This window comes from Sardina pilchardus, chromosome 1 (genome assembly GCF_963854185.1).
Source record: "Sardina pilchardus chromosome 1, fSarPil1.1, whole genome shotgun sequence".
NCBI classification, from domain to species: Eukaryota; Metazoa; Chordata; class Actinopteri; order Clupeiformes; family Clupeidae; genus Sardina; species Sardina pilchardus.
In genome coordinates this window covers 28,425,326-28,437,173 of record NC_084994.1, presented here as the reverse complement: position 1 = coordinate 28,437,173, position 11,848 = coordinate 28,425,326, and the positions used below count along the sequence as shown (strand labels likewise).

The following is an 11,848-nucleotide window of genomic DNA, read 5'->3' as shown; positions in this document are numbered from 1 at the left end:
TTGACATCTCTTTGTATCATGTATGATCGCTAAACTTGGATTCTTTTTAATATTGCAATATTCAACTGCGCTTGTGGTTCAGCAGCCTGTCTGCTGAACCACGGGCGGGAACGGGCGGGAATGACCGCAGTTAACGTAATGAAGCAACAGCTTAGTAAATTCCACGCAAAATAGCCAAGCACAGCGTTCGCATTCTGCGTTTGCAAAAACTCGCTGTTAGCGCTGTGTTAGTACATCTGGCCCTCAGAGCACCCGTGGAACACAGCAAAGGGCTAAACACCACAGGCATAGCTAGGATAGGATAGGTAGGTTGTTGGTCTGGACAGGGATATAACAGAGATGGTTGAAAAGGATCTTTGGTTACCGGCTGTTTGGCAGTCAGTGTCCATATTCTGAGGCACCGTAGACAAAGTCCTTTTAGGCAAGTGACCCCTCAGCATGATGAGTCAGTAACCATCTTGCAACGCATTTTGGGCGGCTATCCCTAGGTGGTTATATTGGGAAGAACTGCACCTGCATAAGGCTTCAAGACACCAGCCTCTCTCCATCTGCGAGATCATAACAATCTTGTGCGCCAGTGCAACCACACGATTGGGCACGATGTATTCACATGATGGCTTTTGGCAGCAGAAGGGGCGGGATATGGGTAGACAACTGTCATATTGGCGTTACGAGCTAACCCAATTAACCTGACTCTCGCCAGATCCTGTAGTTCGCTGTCTGCTTCACACAAGGATCTGGGACTTCTCGATAGGAGATGTATTTATGAAGGCGGGTCCTTGTAAAACATCCTTGCATGTGATTTGATAAACCACTTGCCTGTTATCTTGAATGACGTCTTCAAGCTCTTGCCAAACCCGGTCGGAAGAAGAGTAAAAACATCCTTGCCACCAATAAATGTCTTCAAAACCATTCTCTGTTAATCTTTTAAAGAATGAATACTCGATAGATTCGACAAAACAGTTGAAATGGCAGAATCAATGTCAGCAGCACAAGACTCCTCGCTGCGTGCCGCCATTGTTGTTTGAATCAAACACTTGCTTCGGTGCTCCTGATTGTTTCATCATTTTTTGCTCCCTGGAAGGAGTTTGGATTTCCCTCGAGTCCAGACCCTTGTGTGGAGCTCAGCGAAACGCCTCTGGTGGAGCATGGCGGAACTACAAGGGTCTGGCGAGAGTCAGGCTATAACCCAATACCATTCTATGGAGAATTCCATCTGAGTGCTGTGTCTCTGTCATAGATCAGTGCAAGAGCTGTAGTGTGTTCGGCTACACAGTAGCTAAACCCTGTTCCCAATTCTGGGTCTTGGTAAACCATCATAGCTGAGAGAGTCTCTCAATCAGGAGATGGAGGGAGCTACAGTATGTACTGTAGCGGGACAAGGCTGAGCAATTCTGTCCCTCTGGCATTCAGTGGTGCTGCAGCCGAACGGTCTGCCATCTTCTTCTGCCTCTAAAGGACACAGAACACAGAATCATTCTTTTGGGTTTTTATTTTATTTTTTTATTAATTTCAATGTCACAGCTGTGCCATGTCATAGGCTTACAAATCAACGTTATTTTCAACAGCATTTTTCATCAATCCGTGTAGCCGGATATGAACTTGGCTGCTTGCTAGTTAGCCAGCAAAGTTAACCAACTGTCTGGAAAACCAAAAGTCAGTAAATTTGCGTCATGCTTCAAAGTCTCATGTGGATAGCATCATTGGAAATATTATTTACTGAAAGATATATTCTAGCGTTCTATACTCATTTTCCCACTGTACTTCTCTGCCTCTATTGGACTGACTGAATGACAACACGTCAGAAACGAGGTGAGGTAAAAGTGTTCTAAAACCTTGCAACTGTGATTTGACGTGCCAAGTCTTTTGAAACCCTGTGCAATAGCTGGCAACGGCATGCAACGTTTAATTCACACTGCAGTGACACATTAAAATTTGAATGTGTTATTTATAGGACGAAGACTGTTTTGTCACCTCATGTTTGAACAAATGTTTGAATATTGGTTAAAAAGTGGCAGCCCAAGAACACATTGCTATTGGCTATTCTTCAGTATAAGGTGCTGTGACTGATGTGTGTCTCTGTGCAACTGCTGTCCCTGTTGTGGATTTAGGGACATCCTGACCCAGGATCAGTCCAGGTGTGGAGTGTGTGAGCAGCTGCTGAGGGACCCGGTCATCGCCAGCTGTGGACACAGTTTCTGCAGGCAGTGCATCAGCAGCTACTGGAGCCAATCTGGTCCATCAGGAGACTACAGCTGCCCCCAGTGCAGAAAGAGACCCAGAACACAACCCATTACAAACCCTGACATGACTCAACCACTGTACCCATCTACAGACATGGCACAACCTCACCTAAACCCACTAACAGAAATTACAAAGCCCTCGATACACTGTGAAATGGCACAACCACCTGTGCATCCACCTACATCCATGGCACAACCTCACCAATACACACCTTCAGCCATGGCACAATCAATGTTATGTTCACCTACAGCCATGGCACAGCCTTCGTTGTACCAACACACTGAAATGACACTTCATCTGAACCCATCTGCAAACATGGCACAAGTTCCTCCATCCCCACACACAGACAGGGGGCAGCGTCCTCAGTACTCAAACTCAGCCATGGGGCAGCATCATTATCCACACATCCAGCACCCTCTTTATCCACACATCCACACGGCACAGATCTCTCCACAGCCTCCCTTAGATGAGCACACAGTCAAGAGAGCCAGCACCCATCTGCAAACTGAGCATGCTCCAGTCAAAAGGGCCAAGCTAACAGGTGAGTCTGGGAGATCTATTAGGAAAAGCAGGATTCATGCTGAATATAAAGACCATTTATTTAAAATAAATAAATAAAAATGGTTCATCATCTAATATTGTTATGCTGAAAATGTGTTTTAGAAATACTGACTAATTAGTTATGAATTATGGTTTGTTTGTGTGTTTGTGTACTGCCAAACAGATGATTTGCGCTACATCTAGTTATGAATAATGCTTATTTGTTTGTGTATTTCCAAACAGATGATCATGTTCTGAACAGAGTAGTGATGACCCATAAAGCCATCATGAAGAGGAGGTTTGAGAGCATATGTGAAGGCATCATAAGGTCAGAGACTCAAACACCCCTGAACAAGATCTACACAGAGCTCTACATCACAGAGGGAGAGAGTGAAGGGGTGAATAATGAGCATGAGGTTTGGCAGGTCGAGTCAGCATCCAGGCCACAAACGACAGAAGACGCATCAATCAACTGCAATGACATCTTCAAGCCCTTACCTGGACAAAAAAGACACATCAAAACTGTGATGACCAAGGGGATTGCTGGCATTGGAAAAACCGTCTCAGTGCAGAAGTTCATCCTTGACTGGGCAGAGGGGAAAGCTAACCAGGATGTAGATTTCATGTGTGTGCTTCCGTTCCGTGAGCTGAATTTGGTTAAACATGATCAGTACAGTCTTCACAGGCTCCTGCTTGACTTCCACCCTGAGCTTAGAGAGCTACAGGATGGTGAATACAAAGACTGCCACATTGTGTTCATCTTTGATGGGCTGGATGAGAGTCGACTTCCACTGAATTTCCAAGGGAACCAGAAGTTGTCTGATGTAACACAAACATCATCGGTGGATGTGCTGATGACGAGCCTCATTCATGGAACTCTTCTTTCCTCAGCTCTCATCTGGATAACCTCCCGACCAGCAGCAACCAGTCAGATCCCTTCTCAGTGCATCAGTCAGGTGACAGAAGTACGAGGGTTCAATGACCCGCAGAAGGAAGAGTACTTCAGGAAGAGGATCAGTGACCAGAATCAAGCCAACAGAATCATTTCACATATTAAGGAATCTAGGAGTCTTCACATCATGTGCCACATGCCAGTCTTCTGTTGGATCTCAGCCACTGTCCTTCAGCAGATACTGGAACAGGATGATGGGAAGGAAGCCCCCAAAACTCTGACTGAGATGTTCATACACTTCCTGCTCATCCAGACCACCAGGAAGAATCAGAAGTATCAAGAGGAAAGTGAGGCAGATCAACAGAGGCTCCTGGAATCACATAAGGGTGTCATATTGAAACTGGCAGAGCTGGCTTTCAAGCATCTGGAGAATGGCAATCTCATGTTCTATGAGGAAGACCTGAGAGAGTGTGGCATTGATGTCAGTGAAGCTTCAGTCTATTCTGGCATGTGCACTGAGATCTTCAGGGAGGAATGTGTGTTTCACCACAAGAAGGTTTACTGCTTTGTGCATCTGAGCATTCAGGAGTTTTTGTCAGCCATTTTTGTGTTTCATACCTACATATCCAGACATCTGGAGGCACTGAAACTATTTCTCAGTGAAAAAGACAGAAACCTGAAAGCTTCCCTTCCTTTGCATGTTCTGTTGAAGAGTGCTATGGACAAAGCTTTGGGCAGCAAGAATGGACACCTGGACCTATTCCTCCGCTTCCTTGTTGGCATTTCACTTGAAAGCAACCAGGCCCTTTTGACAGGCGTGCTGACAAACACACACAGCAGCTCAGAGAGCATCAAGAAAACATGTCTGTACATCAAGAGGCTCAGGAGGGATGACTTGTCTCCTGAAAGATGCATCAATCTGTTCCACTGTTTATTTGAAATGAATGATCATTCTGTACATAAAAAAATTCAGAAATATCTGAAATCTCCTAATGGCTTATCAGATGCATTGACACCTGCCCACTGTTCAGCACTGGCCCACATGCTACTGATGTCTGAGGAGGTGCTGGATGAGTTTGACTTGAGCAAATACAAAACATCAGAGGAGGGACAGAGGAGACTGGTGCCAGCTGTGAGATGCTGCAGGAAGGCTCTGTAAGTATTACAATACTTCAATAGAGTTAATCTATTTCATGTTCAGTGTGTAGGATAGTAGTAATTCATATATAATTTATAAGTAAATATAGGCAACAGAAATATCAGCTACATTTGTACCTTTAACCTGTATTTCACAACACCATATGTTCCATTATTTTGCATAGTGTCAGAATATGGTTTTGAGCGGTCACCTTGATCGGTAGTTCAAAAGAGAAGAATCTAATGAGTAATCCAACAGTAGTCCAAGTATTCCACATAGTTTTACAAGATGACTTCATAGGGTTCAGTAAATAGGAGTAAGGGGGTTGGTGAGTCAGTCCTGGACCAGAGCAGCCCAGTGGAAACAGTAGCAGTGGAAACAGTATCAGTATCATGACCACAAACCTCTGACCTGCATGACTACATCATATAGTGCACTGAGTGTTGTAAATAGAACAACTACAGCAGACGTGGCCTACTGGTTAGGGTTTTGGGCTTGTAACCGAAAGGGTTGCTGGTTCGATCCCCGACCAGTAGGAAAAATGAGGGTGGGGGAAGTAGTATTTGAGCACTGCTCTCACTGCTTTGAGCAAGGCACCTAACCACTCACTGCTCCCTGAGTGCCGTTGTATGAAGGCAGCTCATTGCTCCAGGTTAGTGTGTGCTTCACCTCACTGTGTGTTCACTGTGTGCTGTGTGTGTTCACTAATTCACAGATGGGTTAAATGTAAAAAACAGATTCCTTGTATATGCAAGTATACTTGGCCGAGATTTACATTTAAATAGGGAACGAAAGCACACACACACACACACATACATACACACCCACACACACACACACACACTGCACACTGATTTACATTAGAAGAGGCCAGGTGCTGTACATGTTCACACCCTCATCCACATCCCACTTCTTCCTCTACTTCTTCCTCTTGCTCTCACTGCCTCCATGGTTACAGTGTTGTCACAACAGCAGCATGGGGTCTGTTTGTAGTGCTAAGGCTCATCCAGGCACACATTGTTTGCTACATTCACATTCAACAAGAGAAATGCATAACACCACAAGTGGAATAACACTACACAGTGTTGCTTTAACAGGACATGAGACATCACCTTTTGTTTCTCTTGCAGACTTGCTGGCTGTAAACTCACAGAGAAGTCCTGGGATATTGTGGCCTCAGCTCTGCAGTCTGCAAACTCCCCCTTAAGAGAGCTGGACCTGAGTCAGAATGACCTGCAGGCATCAGGAGAAAAACTGGCCTCTGCTCTTCTGAGTCCAAACTGCAAACTGGAGACACTGAGGTCAGTAATATTGTAGAGCTGTAAGCTGTGAGCAGTACTCATCCAGGCTTAGAGAACACTGACTAGAGAACATATACTGTAGAGCTGACTGACTGATTCATTGGTTGTTTGATACATTGATCTAGTATGTTTCACTTACTAGTGCTATGAGATGATTATTTTATTATGTTTGGTTCTTTACTTTATTCTACTCTATTTATTATTTAATTGTTGCTGTGGGCTGAGCTGTGAGTCTGAAATAAAGATCGAATTGAAATGTATGTAGACTATTCACAGAGACATGAGACTGTTGTGAACCATAGACTGTGTTAAGCATACAGTAGCCTACCAGCATCTGTGTTTTACTCTGGAATTGATATACCCTCTTTGATTTTACTATTTGTGATTCTCTGTGACATGGTTTATGTGTTCACAGACTTGTTGGCTGTAAACTGAAAGGGGGATTTCTGGCCTTGGCTCACACAGGGGCAAACTCCCACCTAAGAGAGCTGGACATCAGTGACACTGAGCTTCAGGACAGTGGAGGAGAACTGCTCCATCAACCACTGAATCAAGACTGTACAGTGAGGTCTGTATTTTTGTGCAGTGCACACAAACTGCATTCTATGGGATCTAAAAACTGTCCATCTTTTATTCGTTGGCATTTTATATTTGGGATTATAGGGAGCATGAAGGACATGTTGCTTATAATGTTTTCCTCTGTCACTGTAGACTCATCAACTGTAGACTCAAACATAGCTCCTCTGAGGTTGTGGTCTCAGTTCTGCAGTCATATATTTCTCAGCTGAGTGAGTTGGACATGAGTGGCTGTGATCTGCAAATATCAGAAGAGAAGCTGCTCTCTGGTCTTAGAGATCCAAACTGCCAACTTGAAAAACTGAGGTCAGTAATACACTGAATTCTTATCTGCACATTAAAGTTGACGTTTATATACTGTATGTCATTCCAGCCATATCTATAAAATATCTAAAGTGGAGAGAAAATGTGAATCTCACTGTTATGGGGTGAATCAAGACATGAATTTGTGAAGCATTATCTTTTATTGTTGTGTCAATGTTGATGTGAGAGAATCGGTCCCAGACCAGTTGGTGGTTTAGCACTCACTGCTGATGTGTCCCATTTGAATTACTGTTACTGTAGACTGTGTTAACCATTCAATATCAACATCAGTGTTTTACTCTAGCATTGATATCTCTGATTTCACTATTTGCAATCTTTCGTTACATGGTTTATTATTTTACAGACTTGTGGGCTGTAAATTAAGCGGAAGATTTCTGGCCTTGATAGCGATATACAATTTGGGTGCCAGTTACAAAGAGTTTAACAATCGTATGACGCCTCAGCCAATTCTCAAAACTCAATGTGGCCCTTGAGCCAGAAAGTTTGCCCACCCTGTTATAACCTCTCTGTCACCAATGAACGTGATTTTTCTCTCAATCAAAAGTGTGAAGTTGTTACACTTTAACAGATATTAGCTGTTTAAGGGTGTTGGGACCATTTACAGTACTGATATTTTTCTGTCTCACTGGTAGACTTGCTGGGTGTGAACAGACAGTCCTGGACGATCATGGCCTCTGATCTGCAGTCAGAATGCTCTTTAGTCATCAGTCTATGTTAGCTAAAGATGTAGACAACAACCTCATCTGATCTCACTAATTCGTGCTTATCTGTTGATTCTCTATGTTTTACAGACTTGTTGGCTGTAAACTGAGAGGAAGATTTCTGGCCTTGACTCTTCAGTGGGCAAACTCCCACCTAAGAGAGCTGGACATCAGTGACAGTGAGCTTCAGGACTGTGGAGGAGAACTGCTCCATCAACCAATGAATCAAGACTGTAAAGTGAGGTCTGTAGTGTGCACATAGACTGGTGCATTCATTTGGATCTAAAAACGGTCCATCTTTTATTCGTTGGCATTTTATATTCGTGAATAGGGCTTGGACGGTAACCGTATTAGTGCAATACCGTTGTCACGTGACGCCTACCGCGGCTCTGAGCTCATCACTAAGAGAATAGTAAAAAGTGTAGAGGACATGTTGCTTATACTGTTTTCCTCTCTTAGACTCATCAGCCGTGGACTCAAAGACAGCTCCTCTGAGGTTGTGGTCTCAGTTCTGCAGTCATATATTTTTCAACTGAGTGAGTTGGACATGAGTGGCTGTGATCTGCAAACATCAGAAGAGAAGCTGCTCTCTGGTCTTACAAACCCAAACTGCCACTTGGAGAAACTGAGGTCAGTAATACTACACATTCCGAATTTTGGCATAGAAGCAGTTTGAGAAACATTTGCTCTGATTGTTGTGGCTGTGATGATGAGAGGGAGTTGATCCAAGATCAGTTCAGTGCTCCCTGCTAGTGTGTCCATGCACATATAGAGCTCTACATCCACACAGGGAGCTGGACACTGAGGTTGGGATGATAGCCTCTGCTTTGCAGTTGTGAAATGATGACATCAGTGCTGCAAGGGACACCTTCCCAGCTCTGACCTGCAGGATGCAGTTTTAGATCAAGTAAATTGTCATGTTGATATTATCAGAATAGCAATAGATCCAGAGGTGATTACCAGTATTACAAGCTTGAACAAGGCAACAGGCAAACAAGGCAAACTGGCATGTCTGCTTTTCTTATTAAAACATTTGCAGAGGAACTCCCACCGGCCTGGCATCCACTCTTTCAGCTCTCTATGGATTCCCAGTGTGATGTGGCAGCTCATAGGCGCGTCCTAATGGCGGCCGCTATGAGCTTTCATCTGCATTTTATCGTTTGAACTCACTCATGCTGATAACTTCACTCCTGTCCTCCATTACTACATGTACTCATTGTTCATTCCCCACGCTGTGTGTATTGTTAGTGTGTGTAGAAACAGAAGGGTGCAGACATACTGAAAACTGTGCCAGACATTTCACTCACCTTTCATTCATTCATTCCACAAAAAACTCTGTTTATTTAAAATGTTCATACATGTCAACAACATCAGACCGGTAACATCTTGCAAGTATCTAAGTGGAAAATGTTTGGACAAAATTCCACCAGCGTCTCCATTTCCTGCGGAGACTGAGAGTGTTTGGGATTTGTGAGAGCATCATATTCATTATAAAGAGTCACCATAGAGTCCATCTTGCACTATGGCATCACCAGCTGGTTTGGAAATCTTACAGTTAAGTTCAAGGCCCAGCTACGTAATGTGGTCAAAACAGCTGGACAAATGATGGAGTCCCTGCTCCCCTCACTCTCCAAGACATATCTGAGCAGTCCACTCATTTAGCATTTAGAGAAGAAGCTGTCAGGCTGCAAAGTCTGTAATTGCTGCAGGAGGAGGATTTTATGATGAAAACTGATTTCAAACACAACTCCATTATTACAAGCTGAAACAAATATTTTAGTCAGTTGTTATTTTCTCACTATTGAATGTGTGTGTAAATTTGATGTCAGCTGACTGTTGAACGCGTGATTTGAGTGAAGTGACTTTTATTGAACTTATTTAAATGGAGTTGGTTGCTACCTGTTTGGAGCCTGCTGGTGAATTGAGTAACGTGTGTTAGTGGCCTTGGATGCTAAACATACCGTGACCCTTTCTCGATATCTGCCGATCGCTGTGGATTACAATTTTTTGAGTCATTTGATTACAGCCAAATAAAGCAGTTGTCATTTTTAGAGCAAGACACTGTAATTAATTTGATGCAAGATGGCTAGGTCTCATCATGCCTTGGTAACTCCTCACCCCCTCCCCTCCCCTCCCCCCTCATCATAACGGCAGATCAAGTTAGAGGACAGCTGAAGAAACTCCATCCCAGGAAAGCAGCCGGACCTGACGGACTGTGTCCAAGACTGCTCAAGGCCTGTGCTGCTGAACTGGGAGAGCCACTGGAGCATATCTTCAACCAAAGTCTACGTCTCGGGAAAGTCCCAACACTGTGGAAGACATCATGTCTTATCCCCGTCCCCAAGAAACCACATCCACGTGAGCTGAATGACTTCAGGCCAGTTGCTCTCACATCACACCTGATGAAGACCCTGGAGAGACTGGTTCTGGGGATATTTAGGCCACAGGTGCGCCATGCACTAGATCCGTTACAGTTTGCATACCAGGAGAAAGTGGGCGTTGACGATGCAATCTCCTACCTCCTACACAGGACACACTCTCACCTGGACAAGGGGAAAAGTGCTGTGAGAATCATGTTCTTTGACTTCTCTAGTGCTTTTAACACCATCCAACCCCCCAGATTGAGTGACAAGCTCCTGCAGATGGGTGTGGATGCTCATCTAGTATCCTGGATGGCAGACTACCTGACAGAGCGGCCACAGTTTGTCAGACTGAAGGACTGCCTCTCCAACACTGTAATCAGCAGCACAGGTGCTCCACAGGGAACGGTGCTCTCTCCAGTCCTGTTCACCCTGTACACGTCCGACTTCTGCTACAACACGGAGTCATGTCACATGCAGAAGTTTTCAGACGATACTGCAATTGTGGGATGTATCAGGGATGGGCAGGAGGAGGAATACAGGAGCCTGGTGGAGGACTTTGTGCAATGGTGCAGACTCAACCACCTACAACTCAACACGACCAAGACCAAGGAGATGGTGGTAGATTTCAGGAGGTCTAAGCCTGCTCTGCTGCCAGTCACCATTGAGGAGGTCAATGTGGAGGTGGTGAACACATACAAGTACCTGGGCGTACATCTGGACGATAAACTGGACTGGTCAGTCAACACTGAAGCAATATACAAGAAAGGGCAGAGCAGGCTGTACTTCCTGAGGAGGCTGCGCTCCTTCAATGTCTGCAGCAAGCTCCTCTGGATGTTTTACCAGTCTGTTGTTGCCAGCGTCCTCTTCTATGCTGTGGCATGCTGGGGAGGAAGCACTAGGAAGAGGGATGCTGGGCGACTAGACAGGCTGGTAAGGAAGGCTGGCTCTGTTGTGGGAGCTGATCTGGAGTGCATCACTTCAGTATCAGACAAAAGGACCCTGAACAAGCTACACAGCATCCTGGACAATGACTGTCATCCACTCTACAGCATTATCATACAGCAGAAGAGCTTGATCAGCTGGAGACTACGCTCCATGACATGCACAACAGACAGACTGAGAAAGTCATTTGTACCCAGGGCCATACAACTGTACAATGCTTCACTGAAGGGAAAAGGAGAGTTGGACTTCTATGCATAGTATATCTGCACCTCCACCCTCTTATACACTTACATGGCATGACTTACATGTCTACCCTCATGTCTAACTCTTATATTATTACTATGTTAAGTTTATTTTAATTGTCCATATATTTATATTAGTACTGTTATTATTATTACTATGCTTACATTTTGTACTGTACATATTTATTACTGGTCACTAGAATTTTATCTTGCACTGTTGCACTGTTGGACTTATTTGCACTACCAACTTGACACACACCTCAGACTGGATCACAGTACCAATCCTCAGTACATTCATGCATACCTTATCTATAGTATTCTACTGCTCCTTTAGTCATTGTTGATTGTTGATTGTTGATTTGCTTTCTAATCTTCCTGTTTACATTGTTTACATTGTACTGTATGTTGTGTGTGGTGTCTTAAGCTGCTGGGACCTTGAATTTCCCCTTGGGGATCAATAAAGTATCTATCTATCTATCTATCTATCTATTATACTTGAGAGAGACTACATTTGATAATAGACATTGTACTTTACGCTACAATTGATTATCCCTGACACAATGTTCCAGTTTTAAAATGTTTGGC

The 11,848-nt window shown here is 44.1% G+C and overlaps 2 protein-coding genes across 2 annotated transcripts in view; both read left to right on the top strand.

Annotated features, from left to right (window-relative positions):
* Positions 1-4,835, top strand: part of LOC134087498 (protein NLRC3-like) — a 9,569-nt gene extending 4,734 nt beyond the window's left edge. The window contains exons 10-11 of the mRNA XM_062541030.1: positions 2,112-2,785; positions 3,028-4,835. Of these exons, the coding sequence (XP_062397014.1) occupies positions 2,112-2,785; positions 3,028-4,835 (2,482 nt within the window). The remainder of the gene's footprint in view (positions 1-2,111; positions 2,786-3,027) is intronic.
* LOC134087445 (uncharacterized) overlaps positions 1-11,848 on the top strand; it is a 281,964-nt gene that overhangs the window by 145,233 nt on the left and 124,883 nt on the right. Inside the window, exons 18-19 of the mRNA XM_062540947.1 lie at positions 7,807-7,959; positions 8,176-8,346. Of these exons, the coding sequence (XP_062396931.1) occupies positions 7,807-7,959; positions 8,176-8,346 (324 nt within the window). The remainder of the gene's footprint in view (positions 1-7,806; positions 7,960-8,175; positions 8,347-11,848) is intronic.